Genomic DNA, 17,968 nt, shown 5'->3' with positions numbered 1-17,968 from the left:
GGGGAACTTTTTTGTAATGAGTCTGTCTGTGTTTTGCTTTGTTTCTGTCTGCTGTCATTCCCTGCTGGTAATTGTTGGCCCCGTCCACTCATTTGTTACCATGGACATTAATTGCACTCAATCTCTTCCCCGGGTGTTTTGTCTTAGTCTTTGATTGTCTCTGCCTTGTGATTGGTTCTTGTTCACTATATCGTCTCTGTCTGTCCACTTCCCTGGTGTCAGTCGTTGTAGTATGTTGTCTGTTTATGTCTCTGTTCCTGTTCCCTGTTCTGCTCAGTATTCTGGCCTGCTTATCTGTTTCTTGTTTTGGCTTAATAAAAGGTCAAACTGCATTTGGATCCTCACTCGCCTGTGTCTAATCGTGACATTTTTCTTTTTAGATTTTTAATTTAAGTCCAGTTAACATCCAATGTGTTAAATAAGCCAATCAAAGAAAAGCTCAAAATGTGAGAAATAAAACAGAAAAATAAACAGAAAATCACAAAGCAGCGTGTAAAAGTGAGTAAAGTGTAAAATGGCTTCATGATAAAATTTTATCAAATTTTTATTCAAATTTTTATTCGTCACATACACGTACATACAGAGTACGACATGCAGTGAAATGCTTTTTACGTCTGTCCGGTATTCAAGCTGAAAAAGAATGGAATTAAGGATAAAAATAAAACCAAAAAGAAGTAGATAAATAAAAAGTAGAAACTGTATAAAAACTATATAAAATATGAAAACATATGTGAAAGATATATATATGTGTGTGTGTGTGTGTGTGTGTGTGTGTGTGTGTGGTTTTAATGATTGTCCTCCTTAAATAATAATAATCAGATCACATTGGCAGCACGTCCCCGTGTCCATACTGTACTGTATATGGAGACAAAGACACGTCCGCTCAGGTGAGCAGACAGACTTTAATGCTGTACCTTTATGTTTGGTGTGCTGTAGGCAGTCTTCTCTGCTCTATTTTCTTCTTTTTATCCATGTTCTCATCTTTTTTCTTCTTTTCTATGACCTTCACAATCTTGACCTTCTTCTCAATAACTTTCTCCCTCTTTTCCTCGACCAGTTCAAGGCTCTCCTTCTCCTTGCTGACCTCCTGCTCCTTATGCTTCTCTGCCTCCTCCAGCTCAGCATCCCGTACGTCCATAATTTCTCCTCATGTCAGTTTTGGAGGATTTGGAGAAGAGTCAATGGACGCAGTGTTATCTGACACATGTCAGGGTACAGACACGTTCTCGGGTGGAAACGTGGTCTCGGGTGGGTACGTGGCTGGTCCTCCCGGAAGCTCGTCCACCATAACGTCTCGGTCACCATCATCGAGGTCCTGAATTGTAATATGTAGGAAATACAAGTTGCTGTTAAAATGTAAAAACACTGTTATAAAAAACTATTAAAACTATTTTACTGTAGTGCTTTTTCGATTTCTTGTCCATGTGCGGTGGTTCTGAGGAGCCTGAGGAAATGGGAGGTAGAATTCTTCTACAACAGGCTCCACCGTTAGGGGACATCAGGTGGCAGGACGTGGTAGTACACTGGGTAGAACACGGGGCAGTACACAGGATGGTACACGGGGTGGTACGCAGGGTAGTACACAGGGTAGACATTGACAGGGACATGTACAGAGTCAGGTGTATAAGTGGCAGGCACATAGTGCACTGTTCCTTCAGGCTCTAAATGAAAGAAGAACTAGAGTTGGCTTTTAGAGATAACAAAAAAAGAAATAAACAGGTTCCTATTGAGGCTCAGTGATGAAAATAAGGACATTTCTCTTCAGAATCAGACCTGAATGTATTACTGTATCTTCCACTTCTGTGTTAAATCATCATGTCTAAAGCTTTAGCGCTTCCTAAGACAAAAAGCTACTTGTCTTACTATTTAATATGAAATGAATAGAAATGGAGGTGAATATTAAACTCTACAAACTTAACATTAAACTGGACATTAAATAGAATAGATCCTGGTGATTATATTTACTAAAAACAAAGTCATAATCAGAAAACCATTTTCCAAACTCGGTGGTATGATGTGTGTGATGTGTGTCGTGTGAAAAGTCAAATTTGTGCAAATTTAAAGTGTGGTGTGTAAAAAGATTTCTAAGAACAACAATGTAAATCTATCAAATGAAGTGAAGTTATTAGGTTTCTTTCCTCTTCGTGCTGCTTTATTTTTTTTTTCTTTGTCATATTGACGTTACTACAAAATGTAATAATCTATTTATAGATTATAATCTATTTTCTTTTCTTTTTCACGTTTGCCTCACTCCTCCAGGGTTGGGGGTTCAGAACCCGCCTCCGCCTTGTGTGTGTGGAGTTTGCATGTTCTCCCCGTGCCTCGGGGGTTTTCTCCCCGGCCCAAAGACATGCATGGTAGGTTGATTGGCATCTCTGGAAAATTGTCCGTAGTGTGTGATTGCGTGAGTGAATAGAAAGGACAGATTTAAATAGACTTTTATTTCTATTTTATTTACAACAATTTCTCTAAGTTGATCCTCACCTCAGTCTCATATCCTGTTCATATCACACCTCCACTGCCCACAGTCTCTTCCTCCTTTAGGCTGACGTCTTCTGCAGGTGCAATTTACACCTGAGATTGCACACACACACACACACACACACACACACACACACGCACACACGCACATGCACACACGCACGCACACACACACACACACACACACACACACACCCTGATCAGCAATAATATTAACACCACTGACAGACGATGTGAATAACATTGATTATCTCGTCTCAGCGCCACCTGTCAATAGATGGGATGTATTTTATTAGGCAGCATTGGATCAGTCAGTTCTCAAAGTTGTGTAAAATGTCAAATAGGCAAGAGTTTGGATTGATGCAATTTTGACCAGGGCAGAATTGGCAGAAACTTGAAAATAGCAGGTCTTGTGGGATGTTCCCACCATGGGAATGGTTCAGGAATGGCTTGTGCATTAGTACAGTGTGTAGTCTACAGTACATACCAGTGTGTAGGACAGAAATGTACAATTTACTCCAGGCACACACACACATTGCTCCAGGCACAAAGCCATGTCATCCTACAAACATGAAGCAGCACCTTGTGCCAAACCTTCACTGATATCACATATAGCTGCTTTAAGTGCTAATATATTGTGTTTACAATCTGTTATTCTCACTTGAGATTTCATCCTTTACACCACAGCCTATATAACTGCCGCAAATGGATATAAAAAACAAGTTTCTGAATCCTGATCATTTAAATGTCAGACGCTCTGCCACTGAAAATGTCACTAATCTTTTTAAGTGTTTCTTTCATTTTGGGAAATTAAAGTGATGAAAATCGTGAAAAAATAGACAAAATATTATGATGTTATTTACATGATGACTAGGTGTTTAAAGACATTCGACCTTTATTTTTCTGATTAGCTCGTATTTGTTTTACTTAAATATAATCCAATTCAAAATTCAATTTAAATGTATTTGTATAGCGCTTTTAACAATGGACATTTAACAATGTCATTCAGAGCAGCTTTACAGAACATAAGCATCAGAATACAAAGAGTTTAATATTATAAAAAGATTAACATGATACAAAGGGGCAGTCTTGGCCTAATGGGGCAGTCGTGGCCTAATGGGGGCAGTCGTGGCCTAATGGGGGCAGTCGTGGCCTAATGGGGGCAGTCGTGGCCTAATGGTTAGAGTCTGATTCATAACCCAAAGGTTGTGGGTTCGAGTCTCGGGCCGGCCACGACTGAGGTGCCCTTGAGGAAGGCACTGAACCCCCCCAACTGCTCCCCGGGCGCCGCAGCATAAATGGCTGCCCACTGCTCTGGGTGTGTGTTCACGGTGTGTGTGTGTGTTCACTGCTGTGTGTGTGCACTTTCGATGGGTCAAATGCAGAGAACAAATTCTGAGCATGGGTCACCGTACTGAGCCGTATGTCACGTCACTTAAAACTCAAGATTTATTAAAGTTCTATTTAAATGTGTTTGTATTTATCCCTAATTAACAAGTCTGAGGTGACTGAGGCAACTGCAGTGAGGGAAAAAACTCCCTTAGATGACAGAAGAAACCTTGAGAGGAACCAGACTCAAAAGGGAACCTCATCCTCATTTGGGTGACACTGGCGGGTGTGATTATGAATATACTGTCTAGCTATTGTGTATTGATAAGGAGGTTGTTGTCCTCAAAAACCACATGTAGTTGGAATCTCCGCTTAGAATGTCCCAATACATCATAAAGCAACTGGAGCTGGTAAATCTCTAGACCCCTGATTATCCTCACAGGGTCGGCCTCATCTCGATGAAGGTCTAAAATCTTTATGACATGGAACACAACCGAGCTGGTACAATCTCTGGATGCCTCAGAATGGGTAGAAAAAGAGAAGCAGAGGAGAGGAATGAGCATAGCATAATAATAGTTAGATATTATATCATATATGTATGATATAATATTTAGATCATAATATTAGAAAGCACTAGATAATAATGTGCATGTGATCAGATGTACTAGAGCAGCAGTTCCCAAACTGGGGGTCACGACGTGGGGGTCGGCGAGATGATTTCCAGAAACTTTATTTATTTATTTGTTTGTTTATTTATTTTATTTTATTTTTTTATAACACCTTCTCATTCAAAGAGTTTTCTTTATTTTCATGACTATGAAAATTGTAGATTCACACTGAAGGCATCAAAACTATGAATTAACACGTGTGGAATTAAATACGTACATAACAAAAAAGTGTGAAAAAAAAGACCCCAAACACACCTCCAGGCTGTGTAAGGACTATTTGACCATGAAGGAGAGTGATGGGGTGCTGCACCAGATGACCTGGCCTCCACAGTCACCGGACCTGAACCCGATCGAGATGGTTTGGGGTGAGCTGGACCGCAGAGTGAAGGCAAAAGGGCCAACAAGTGCTAAGCATCTCTGGGAACTCCTTCAAGACTGTCGGAAGACCATTTTAGGTGACGACCTCTTGAAGCTCATCACGAGAATGCCAAGTGTGTGCAAAGCAGTAATCAAAGCAAAAGGTGGCGACTTAGAACCTAGAATATGACATATTTTCAGTTGTTTCACACGTTTTTGTTATGAACTAAATGTTCTCATTGAATGAGAAGGTGAGTCCAAATTTTTGGTCTGTACTGTATGTTAAAAAAGGTTGTAATGATGTTCCTTTTGGATCACTTTCATAAGGTATTTCCCTGAAGGAGACGCTCCCGACCAATATGACTGGATAAGGTCAACATTCGATGTAACCACGGCGGGTCATCAGTAGTCTAATACTGGGGGTCGCGGTCTGAAAAGTTTGGGAACCCCTGTACTAGAACACAAGATTATGGGATGTATTATGTTTGTATTATGCCTGACTAAAGAGATATGTCTGTAATCTACATTTAATCTGGGAAAGTGTGTCTGAGCCCAGAACACTGTCACTAAGACTATTCTAAAGTTTGGGAGCTAATTACGAAAACGCTCTACCACCTTTAGTAGACTTAGATATTCTGGGAACTACCAGAAGTCCTGAGTTTTATGATCTCAGAGAGCGTGAAGGATTGTAACGTGTTAGAAGACTAGTTAGATACATGGGAGCTAAACCATTAAGAGCCTTGTACGTAAGTAGCAGCGGTTTGTAATCGATTCTAAACTTAACAGGTAGCCAGTGTAGAGATGATAAAATTGAGGTTATATGGTCATACTTTCTTGTCCTAGTGAGAACTCTGGTAGCTGCATTTGGACTAACTGTAGCCTGTTTATTAAAGATACAGGACAACCACCTAGTAACGCATTACAATAGTCCAGTCTAGAGGTCATGAACGCATGAACTAGCTTCTCAGCATCAGATACAGACAGGATGTTTCTCAGCTTAGGCAATATTTCTAAGGTGGAAGAAGGCTGTGTTTGTAATATGCGTGATATGATTTTAAAGACAATTTGCCGTCTATTAAAACACCCAGGTCTTTCACTGTCGAGCTAGTAGTTATAGTACATCCCTTTAAATGAACGTTGAAGTGTAAAAGCTTCTGCGTACAGAAATAAATTATATTTCTGTCTAATCAGAATTTAACAATAGAAAATTACAGGTCATCCAATCGTTACATTGCCGAAATGACACTTACTGTAAAGATAAGTTTACACAGAGTAACACGTTTAATCAATGTCAAATAAAGTTAGAATTTATTTTGAAAGCAAAAGACGTGCACAGAGGCATCGATGTTGTTGCCGCTTCGGCTTGAGGTAAAAAAATAAGATAAAAATAAAACAAACATCAAAAACATGGTTCAACTTCACACTTCTGAAATGATAACATAATCAACATAGTTGCAACATAATCTCTAGATTCTGGATCGATATTTATGAGGAAAAACAAAAGGATTCATAAACACCATCCACAATATGACGAACAAAACAAGCCTTAAACAATCTGTAGATTGTTGAAATTAGAGATGATGATAATTAGATTTCTATCTAATACATAAAGAGTTACCGCTAGCTGTTACATGTAGCGTCCGTTACATGTTAGCGCTTTAGCCTCGTAGCATCAGTGCAGAACTATATGAGCAAATTTTAGACAATAAACTGCTGAATTTTTACAATTTTGTAATTTGAGACTATTCCTTGTGAGAGAAAGTAATCTTTCTGCCGCTGCACATGTCACCAGAACTGAAGTCTCAGGTCAATACTGAAAGGTCAGGGGTCGCATTGAGACAAGCTTAAAGTAAACTGCGTGTTCAGATGCAGCAAGAATGCGGAAGAAGAAAATGTCTCACATCTTATTATTTCTGTCTAATTCGTATTCCGTTCTGTTGGGTTTAACCTACAATGTTTTGTTCCATTAGCATTCAAATTTTCTATTTTATTTTATTTTATTTATAATATTTGTTTTATTTCCTGTGACAGAATTCTATCAAATACTTCTATTACCTTTTAATTTCATTTTATGCTATTCTATTCGTTTCCTATTCTATTCTAATTGATGTTTATTCTTTTGTTTTATTCTTTTGAAAGGGATTCCTTTCAATCCTTTGTTTTTTTGCTTAGAATTATTCTGTTCTTTTGTAATTCCTTCCCATTCATTTTCTATTGTGTTTTGTTCTATTAGAAGTCATTTCTATTCGATCTAGTTTTTTTTATTCTATAGTAGTCTGTATTTATTTATTTCACCTCACCTCACCTGTGACTTTTCCACAGAGAGAATTCCTAAGTTCTTCCTAATGATTTTTTTAGTTGAATGACCCCCCCGGGGCAGGAGGGAATCCTCCGTACATGTGCACAGGGCAGGGACGTGAGGGGTGAAGAGGCTTCATTGTGCATGCATGAATGTGTTTGACTGTGTTCTTTTTTTTCTCTGTCTTATGTTACAACTCTGTTTTATTGCTCTGCAGCTGGGGCAACAGAGAGAGAGAGAGAGAGAGAGAGAGAGAGAGAGAGAGAGAGAGAGAGAGAGAGAGAGAGAGAGAGAGAGAGAGAGAGAGAGAGAGAGCAAGTCCTGGCTTGAGTGTGTGACCTCTTATGGCTCAGTGACTCCATCATATGCACCTGAACATCTTGTACTTCTCCAGCACTAGAAAAAAAATCCCATTACACATTTGATCAGCTTTTACGCTGACGTCGATTTTGCATGTGTCTGATAATCAGACTCATTCTTTACCTATTAATACTTTTTATATAGACTCTTTTACATCATTTCATCTTTACAGTCCGTTAAGCATTGATCTGAACGAAACTTGTTATCGAAATAAATAAATACGTGCATGAGCCGATCCTCCTGCAGAGGAGTCAACAGGGGGCGCTGTAGGTTCTCCTGCTCTCTCTGCTCTGCTTGGCTCCAGGGTGGGTGTGCGATTTGACAGTGGCCTTCTGTGTTGCGAATGAAAGAGAAGAATGCTGAAAAGTTTCGGGGCGTAAATGAGCTGCTTCAGGAGGACAATAGCTTCTGTCAGTCTGTGCTCGGACTCGAGTCTACTTAATTAATCTCAATTTCACACAGCATTGAATGTGCATTCTCTCTCTCTCTCTCTCTCTCTCTCTCTCTCTCTCTCTGTCTCTCACTTTAACCCTCACGGATCAATTCTTCTTGTGTCTGAGGGCTTTATTCATTGCTCATTAAAGATTCTATACATTTCAAATCTTATTTAAGAAACATCTGGATTATTGATTAATGACATCTGGTCTGATGATGTTCATATAACGGATATTAAATACAAAAACCATAATAAATGAAAGAAAACCATATAATCAGCTATATTGGAACGTTTCCTGGAAAAACATTGATGGAAAGAGTCTCTCATATTAGTGCTTAATTTTGTGAACATGACAAGCTGATTTTTTCAGTTTTATTCCTTTTTTATTCATTTTGAGACTCGTGAGGCAACAACAGTGATAATATCTTGAATCTAGTCAAATTTATCATCTATTTTATGCTGCTAGATTACAATACACCGAATCTAAGATTATTAATGGTATTTCTATGCATGTGTTCTATTTTTATCAGATAATTCTGCTTGATTCTAGAAATTAATTAATGTCATTGAAAGCATACAATTGTAAAATATGTTTATAAATAGGTTCACAGTGATCCCTCGTTTATCGCGGTTAATGGGGACCGGAACCCCTCGCGATAGGTGAAAATAAGCGAAGTAGGATTGGCCTTAAGTTTGACCTTTTGACTGATGGTCATCATCTTCTTCTTCCTCTTGGGCTCATTAGAGGAATCTTTCGCAGGGGCACGGCGCTTATGAGGCATCGTAAGAGCTTAACAAAAAGTTAATTTCGAACACAATACGCGAGACATAGTTGACAGCGTGAAAGAGAGTGGAGAGATACAACAAGAGAAGAAGCTGGGAGAGGATGCGATGATGCGCAGCCAATCAGCTCAGATCTCGTGCCGGGAACCAATCATGTGCCTCGTCTGAGTGCCCGTGGGTATGTACAAAGCCTCTGAGAGAGTTTCTCTCTCATATTTTTGAAAAATAAGCGATGCACTGAGGCTGCGAAACTTGAATTCGCGAAACTTGAACCGCGAAGTGGCGAGGATTACTGTAATGATCTTAGAATTGGTTTCATTTTTAATAGGAACTGGTAGATCACCTTGATTATATTCAGTATTTCTCCTTGCTAAGATGTCTTTTTTTGGTGATTTCTGTGGTCCAGATGTAGCAAAGGATTTTTGATCACGCAGAACCAACTTTTGGAAGAAAAAAAATATTCACAGTGATTTAAACATGAACTCTAAACCATCTCAGCTCATGTATTAGAACCTTCAGAGTTGTTTATCCACTCACAAGGAAGCTGACTGGACGAGACTAGAGATGTTCAGATCAGAAGATTCACAAGAGTTTTACTGTATACAGGCTCACAGACATAGCTTGACGTTTGCAGGACAAAGAAAGACCACGTTCATTTATATGAGATTATTCAGGGTGCTCTGTACCTCATTACACAGGACAAGACGTACAGTAGGATTAAGCTCTGACCATTTTCTGGACTTTTCTCTATAACACCAATACCTCAGCCAGATTTCAGTACAGCATTTATTTATATATTTATTATATTATAATGATTATTATATCAATATTCAGACTGCTTCCATCAATCCATAGTCATATGTATGACAATATCCACTGATAAAAGTGATTTGATTTACACTCTTTAAAGATGCTTCATTATAATTCCATCTAATGACACTGCTTTTGCTGAAGTGTCCATCAGCACGAATTCTAGGGTTTATAATAATAACAGTGGTTCTGCTGTTTAAGAGCAATCTTATCTTCATTCATTCATTTTCTACCGCTTATCCAAACTTCTCGGGTCACGGGGAGCCTGTGCCTATCTCAGGCGTCATAGGGCATCGAGGCAGGATACACCCTGGACGGAGTGCCAACCCATCACAGGGCACACACACACTCTCACTCATTCACTCACACACTCACACACTACCGACAATTTTCCAGAGATGCCAATCAACCTACCATGCATGTCTTTGGACCAGGGAGGAAACCGGAATACCAGGAGGAAACCCCCGAGGCACGGGGAGAACATGCAAACTCCACACACACAAGGCGGAGGCGGGAATCGAACCCCCAACCCTGGAGGTGTGAGGCGAACGTGCTAACCACTAAGCCAACGTGCTCCCTTTGTTTGGACCGACCATTCAATATATTTTTATTCTAGCTTTTTTTTTTATTCTAGTCACTTTTAATGACAGTCAAAAAGCATTTTCTTACATGTCTTATGCTGTCCGGTTGTCTATGTGACAAATTACATTTTTGTTACATTTATCTCATTCGGCTGAAGCTGTTAATTCATCCTAAGAGACTTACAAATGAGACAGAATTCAAGTGTGCAGGGACCAAACTGTGACCAAACGACTATTTTGTTTATATTTTAGAAAATTCAAACCAAATACATATCATAAGTGCAAAACCTGGATAACTGTGTGAGCAGGGCAACTATTTGTGGGAATAAGTAAAAAGTCATGAGCATACCTCAGTTTGGGAGTCTATGATACTGGTCAGGTCAAAATGTCAAATAAAATAGAACCACTGTTTATATAAGTTAATTGTCTTAATTATAAGCAGTATAGGACAAAATACAAATGGTTAAGGTGTTGTTCCAGTCAGACATTTCATTTAGACGCCCTTATCCAGAGTGACTTACATTATCTCATGTTTATACAACTGTGCAATTGAAGGTTAAGGGCCTCGCTCAGGGGCCAAACGGTGGTGGCTTGGTGGACCTGATTGAACTCACAACCTTCTGATTGATAGCCCAAAACCTAAACCGCTAGGCTACCAAATGCTCATACAGTATATGATGTAATCATCACACCATCACCACACCAGTTTCAGTAACATTATGACCTTCTGAGGGTCGTTGAGGATCCCGAGTCTGTTCAAAGAACACTGAGTTTGAGGCAGCTCAACCTCACAGCACACACACACACACACACACACACACACACACACACACACACACACACACCAGATTACAAACATGCCATCAGAATTACATACTGTATCTACAGGATGTAAAAAAGCGCAGAAAGTGTTCCATACTGTACACTCAGACCAGCGCAACACACACACACACACACACACACACACACACACACACACACACACACACACACACACACACACACACACACACACATTTCAGTATCACTGATGTGCTGAGAACGCAGTACACAATCAGTAATTGTATACTTACAACGTGACCATGGTGTACTTGTTAGAGTGCGCATTAATCATAGGTCGCCATGTGACCATGTCGCGCAATCCCACGGGCCCCTCGGGTTGGGATCCGCTTTAGTTTCTGAGCTCACGGTTACTAAGCTCGGTGTGTGTGTGTGTGTGTGTGTGTGTGTGTGTGTGTGTGTGTGTGTGTGTGTGTGTGTGTGTGTGTGTGTGTGTGTGTGTGAGGGAGAGTGACAGAGTGTGTATATGAACGTGTGTGCGAGAGAGACAGAGAGAGAGAGAGAGAGAGAGAGAGAGAGAGAGAGAGAGAGAGAGAGAGAGAGGAGCGGAGAGACAGCAGCGCGCGACGTGGTCATGGCGAGCGCGAGCCAGAGAGTGGTCCTCATTACCGGCTGTTCTTCCGGGATTGGGCTGCGGATCGCCGTCCTATTGGCCAGAGATGAGCAGAAGCGTTATTATGGTAAACTCTTCATTTCTCATGTAGCAGAAAGCAAATATTTAAACCTTTGAAACTGTACCACAGATTTTATTTTATCATTTAGATAAAAAGAAAGAAAGCAAAGTACAGAAACCTGCTGCGTTTAGAACCTAATGTTGCTTTGGGAACTCAATGGGAACTGTTTTGCAGTTTGCACACAAGTTGAACTTAAGCAGTAGCTTTAGACCTGCTGTTTATAGGTTTTAGTTCCACGCCAAAGGTCGACATCAGGCGAATCCTCGCGCAGATTCTCTCGCGCGCGCAACTGAGCTGCGATCTTTGCACCGATTAAATTCACGGTCCCGTTTTGCGGTGATTAGCATGTGAAAGGTCGGTTTCTAGGGGACGGTGATGCGGCGGAGTTCATAAAGACACTGCCAGTTCTTTAACAAGCCACTTCTCCGGCACAAAGCGCCCTTTATGGCCGCCAGTGGTGGACTTTAGTGGCGTGTCTAATGCGCCCGAGTGTGTGCTGGGGAAAGGGACAAAGTTGGAGACCTGGACAAGAGAGAGTGTGTGTATGTGTGCTGGGGAAAGGGATAAAGTTGGAGACCTGGACAAGAGAGAGAGAGAGTGTGTGCTGGGGAAAGGGACAAAGTTGGAGACCTGGACAAGAGAGAGTGTGTGTATGTGTGCTGGGGAAAGGGACAAAGTTGGAGACCTGGACAAGAGAGAGAGAGAGTGTGCTGGGGAAAGGGACAAAGTTGGAGACCTGGACAAGAGAGAGTGTGTGTGCTGGGGAAAGGGACAAAGTTGGAAACCTGGACAAGAGAGAGTGTGTGTATGTGTGCTGGGGAAAGGGACAAAGTTGGAGACCTGGACAAGAGAGAGAGAGAGAGAGTGTGTGCTGGGGAAAGGGACAAAGTTGGAGACCTGGACAAGAGAGAGTGTGTATGTGTGCTGGGGAAAGGGACAAAGTTGGAGACCTGGACAAGAGAGAGTGTGTGTGCTGGGGAAAGGGACAAAGTTGGAGACCTGGACAATAGAGAGTGTGTGTATGTGTGCTGGGGAAAGGGACAAAGTTGGAGACCTGGACAAGAGAGAGAGAGAGTGTGTGCTGGGGAAAGGGACAAAGTTGGAGACCTGGACAAGAGAGAGTGTGTGTGTGCTGGGGAAAGGGACAAAGTTGGAGACCTGGACAAGAGAGAGTGTGTGTATGTGTGCTGGGGAAAGGGACAAAGTTGGAGACCTGGACAAGAGAGAGAGAGAGTGTGTGTGCTGGGGAAAGGGACAAAGTTGGAGACCTGGACAAGAGAGAGTGTGTGTATGTGTGCTGGGGAAAGGGACAAAGTTGGAGACCTGGACAAGAGAGAGAGAGAGTGTGTGCTGGGGAAAGGGACAAAGTTGGAGACCTGGACAAGAGAGAGTGTGTGTATGTGTGCTGGGGAAAGGGACAAAGTTGGAGACCTGGACAAGAGAGAGAGAGAGTGTGTGCTGGGGAAAGGGACAAAGTTGGAGACCTGGACAAGAGAGAGTGTGTGTATGTGTGCTGGGGAAAGGGACAAAGTTGGAGACCTGGACAAGAGAGAGTGTGTGTGCTGGGGAAAGGGACAAAGTTGGAGACCTGGACAAGAGAGAGTGTGTGTATGTGTGCTGGGGAAAGGGACAAAGTTGGAGACCTGGACAAGAGAGAGTGTGTGTGCTGGGGAAAGGGACAAAGTTGGAGACCTGGACAAGAGAGAGTGTGTGTGCACTTCAAAGTCTTCATCTGGAACACTCTTATAGGGTTAAAATCAGCATGTATACATGTTTAATGAACACCTACACTTAGTTTTTAATGAACCCCCAGAAGCTGAAATTCAGATTTGCAGTAATGATGTCATACCTAAAGGGGTCAATGAACTCCTAAAGCATTAAATAAACACCATACAGTTACAGAATAATCCATCAATTTCATATGGACACAGAAATGGTTCACTTTACATCTGTAGGGTTAAATAAACTCGTCAACAGTTAAATTAACACCAGTATTGTATGTTCTATTCTACATTAACCACTGCAGGCATAAATGACTTTATATAAGCAGTTAAATTAACACACATAGTTAATTTAATACCTGCATCATTAAAAGAACACACAAATGGTTGAATGATCATTTAAAGCACATTATAAACACTTTGTGTATTTTAGCACAAATATTTTTAGTCAATTAATTTAATGGGTTAAATTACAATACGGTTTATTTGAACACCTGCATAGTTGCAAATGAACTCTTAAAGTGTTAATTAAACACATGGAAAATAAATTAATAAAGCATTAAATGACCAGCTGTACATGGCTGAATTAATTCTTCAACTATAGATTAAAAGTGACATTGATAAATGAAAAAATAAATATTGTTAAATTAAGACCTACAAAAATTACATACACTTTTAAAGAGTTCAATTAACACACACAGGGTTGAATTAACCCTTACAACATTATTGTAGGACCTATTGCATGTTAATTTTAACACTTATATAGTTCAATTAATGCCAACAAGGTTGAATTAACCCTGCAGAGGTACTGTAAATGGACACCTACCCTGTTAATCTGAACACCTACATAGATAAATGAACAATTTAACACTCATTTAATACCATATTTTGTTCGTTTTGACACCTACATAGTTCAATTAACACCTACACGGTTAGATTAACTATTTTAAAGTGTCAAATAAACACATACTGAACATAGTTCATCTAACATCCACGTTTATTTAGCATAGAACTTGACACATTGAGCTTAAAGCAGCACCTATACAGTTAACTGTAAGACATACATACATAGATAAATGAACATCCACAGGACTCGAATAACTCTGGCAGTTGTGAATTACAGTAACACCTACAAGATGAGATTAACATTTACAGTGTTAAATTAGAAATGTAGACTAAAGGTTAACTCTAAAGTCTTTAAGAAGTGCAGGATGAAATTAACTCTAACAACATTTAGGATTTAATAAACACCTAAAAGGTCAAATGATTGTTTATGGTGTTAAGGTTTCGTAAATGTATACAGGACTTTATTAACCGTTAAATGACTAAAATAACCCAAGTAATTGGGTTAAAAAACATTATTATTATTATTATTATTATTATTATTATTATTATTATTATTATTAGAATGTTGAATTATTATGTTGATGGTTTAATTAACGCATAATTGGTTAAACTAAATATTAGTGTTAAATAAACACTTATAGGGATGAATTAGGAGCCTCCAGGGTTGTAATGCTTCAAGGGTTGAATGAGCTTACACTTACCCTTACTTACTGAATTAACCCTTAATGTGTTGAATAAATAGAATTCGTACATATTGAATGAACACTTACAGGATCGAATGAGCTGAAATGAAGTGTTAGTGAATCATCTGCACGGTTCATTGAACCATAACCAGAACTCTTACGGGGCAGAATTAAAGTTTACAGTGTTTAATTAACAAATATGGGATTGAATTAGCCTTCAATGTGCCTTCATTTATCTTCTGTAGGTTTAAATACATCCTTATAGTGTGAAGTTCTTACATTAATACCTAGATCATTAAATTCTTTCAATTTATTCTTTTAATTTTCTCACAGCAGCTCTGACGGTTTATATTACTGCACTTAATCTGATTCATTACTAAATGTTAGTAGAAACAGATAAATGTAAGACATTCTTTAGTTAATAAAACAATTATATACGGCAAACTGCTGTGGGATAAGAGAACTAGATCACTTAGCACTGCGAATGCTCCGGCCACAAATGATTGATTTTGCGTTTTTTTTAAAAGAAATTTTTCTTACAAAAATTAAGAAAACTATTTAAATATGTGATATTACAAACACAGAATTCCACATATGTAATAACTTTCTAGGATAGTTGTACTTATGCACCACACACGTGAAGCGAAAAAACACTTCTCTGCACAAGTCTGCGTAAAATCGGCGTCATTGTTAAAACTCGCAAGCTCCTCAATTATATCGCAGAGTTTGCTTTATTTCGCGTTAACTTCTGTGATTGCAAAAATCACCATTAGTTAAAATGGTAAAATTAGTTCATTTTCATAGCTATATTACACTAACACCTACTGTTGAAGTGTTAAAATGGCGCACACAGTGCTACTTAGTGGTTAGCACGTTCGCCTCACACCTCCAGGGTTGGGGGTTCGATTCCTGCCTCCGCCTTGTGTGTGTGGAGTTTGCATGTTCTCCCCGTGCCTCGGGGGTTTCCTCCGGGTACTCCGGTTTCCTCCCCCAGTCCAAAGACATGCATGGTAGGTTGATTGGCATCTCTGGAAAATTGTCCGTAGTGTGTGAGTGTGTGAGTGAGAGTGTGTTTGTGTGCCCTGTGATGGGTTGGCACTCCGTCCAGAGTGTATCCTGCCTCGATGCCCGATGACGCCTGAGATGAGGCACAGGCTCCCCGTGACCCGAGAAGTTCGGATAAGCGGTAGAAAATGAATGAATGAATGAATTACTGTTATGGGAGTGGGGGGGTTGGTGTGCGGCTCCACTTTGCCTTGTTCTGAACCTAAATTAGTCATTCTTACAATTTTGAGTCATCTTTTCCGAGTCTAAATGAATTGTTAGAACGTTAAAGTACGAGCTCCAGTGTTCATTTCGCTCCATTTGTGACCAAACAAACACTGGAAATTCCATTCACCCAACTAGATGTTAATTAAATAAATGCAACGAGAGCAACTTTAACTAACCACCCACTGTAATTGTAGCCTCGAATGTAGACAAAATAATTTCCGAAATGCACTTCCACCCATTTCACAGTAAAAAGCAGGAGACGATCTGTGCAGGCCGAAGGGAATTAAAGCCAACAAAACAATCCCTGCGAGACCCCATTCAGCAACATCTAATCCGTCTTAAGTCTTATTCCACAATAACAGCATGGATAATAGAGTGGTTGTTCAGTGCAGCATGTTAAAGCCGTGCCTGGTTTGTTCACGCCGGCTTTAATGCACTCTCACGTCTTTCGTGATGAATGTGATACTGACAAATTTCACGTTCACTGATCAGAATCAGAAACTAGGATGCGAGTCGTGCTGGTCAGCACTGCACTCACAATCCTGTCTACTTTTGTATATTTAAAAATAAGAAAAAAGGGTTACACAGAAAGTAAGCCAGAATGAATACAGCAGCTTGACGATGAAGAAGAAGAAGAAGAAAGCTGCTTAGCCGCTTAATTAATGACAGGATGCTCGTTAAATCACGTCTGCAGTAAACCTGCATGGAAACTCGGTACAGAAGGTTCTGTACTAAAAGCTGGAAATAGAAATCTTACCATAGTGACTACAATACACATTTATTTATTGAACTATTATTATTATTATTATTATTATTATTATTATTATTATTATTATTATTATTATTATTATTATACAGCATATCAGAATAGTCTTTATATCTAGGCGAAATTAAGGATTTTTTTGCAGATGGTCTATCAAATATTTTTAAGTCATAATGTCTTTGACAAAAGAAGAATGTATTGAAATAATCATTCGGACATTCTCTTGGCTGGACCGGAAAGCTGTCGCAAGGTCGCATGGATGATTGCAAAAAAAATCACCATTAGTTAAAATGGTAAATTTAGTTCATTTTCATATCTATATTACACTCACACCTACCGTGTTGAATGCATGGACTTTTAAGTCAAGTCAAGTCAAGTCACATTTATTGTCACATCAGCACAACACGTGCCACGGTGAGTGAAATTATTCGGCGCGTGCTCCAGACATTGCAGAACAATTTACATACAGTAATTAAGAAACAGAAATTAAAAACAGTTAACATACGGGTGAAAATGTGCAAAGTGCTCATTACCAGGTGAAATGTGCAAATGTGAAAAAGATGCAATGTGCTCATACATAGTCAGTACACACAGTGTGCTATTAGACATATTTACAATGCACTACACATTATATACAATATGTACTATATATATATATATATATATATATATATATATATATATATATATATATATACATATATATATATAGTATGAATATAAATATGATATATATGTAATATGTTAAGGTGAGATTTTAACAGGTAAGATGGAAAGCACACCCCGGGATTGTTGCATGGCAACCAATTTAAAAAGATGTTGCGTGAACATGAACGTTCACGAACATCTGGTTACATACAGTAGATATCCCCCGTGTGTGGAGGATTTGAGACACTCTGTATTATTAAGGTTCAGTAAACCAAATATCAAAGCTTGTTCTGGAAACTTCTTAAAGTTTAAAAAGCAGAAATTTGAAGCAAAATGATCTGCCAATAGAAGGAGAAAGCCTCGAGGTCTATAAGTCTACAAAGGCGAAAGCCTCGAAGAAGAAAGTTCCTAATTTTC

General features: G+C 39.5%; 1 protein-coding gene and 1 long non-coding RNA gene across 3 annotated transcripts in view; one reads left to right on the top strand and one right to left on the bottom strand.

Annotated features, from left to right (window-relative positions):
- Positions 1–204: 204 nt before the first annotated feature.
- On the bottom strand, positions 205–11,314 carry LOC113648058. Of its 2 annotated transcripts, XR_007139423.1 has the most exons (4): positions 11,178–11,314; positions 2,485–2,574; positions 915–2,375; positions 205–630 (listed from the first exon to the last, which is right to left on the bottom strand). It is a non-coding gene; the product is annotated as an uncharacterized LOC113648058 (long non-coding RNA). The 2 variants fall into 2 exon arrangements; XR_003441818.2 differs by lacking the exon at positions 205–630 and having other exon boundaries at positions 725–2,375.
- A 96-nt stretch (positions 11,315–11,410) lies between these two features.
- Positions 11,411–17,968, top strand: part of LOC113648123 (retinol dehydrogenase 8) — an 11,529-nt gene continuing 4,971 nt past the window's right edge. Inside the window, exon 1 of the mRNA XM_027155184.2 lies at positions 11,411–11,624. Within this exon, the coding sequence (XP_027010985.2) occupies positions 11,411–11,624 (214 nt within the window). The remainder of the gene's footprint in view (positions 11,625–17,968) is intronic.

Source organism: Tachysurus fulvidraco, chromosome 24, assembly GCF_022655615.1.
Source record: "Tachysurus fulvidraco isolate hzauxx_2018 chromosome 24, HZAU_PFXX_2.0, whole genome shotgun sequence".
Classification (NCBI taxonomy): Eukaryota; Metazoa; Chordata; class Actinopteri; order Siluriformes; family Bagridae; genus Tachysurus; species Tachysurus fulvidraco.
The sequence above is the reverse complement of the archived record's forward strand: the minus strand, read 5'-3'. Positions and strand labels throughout refer to the sequence as shown.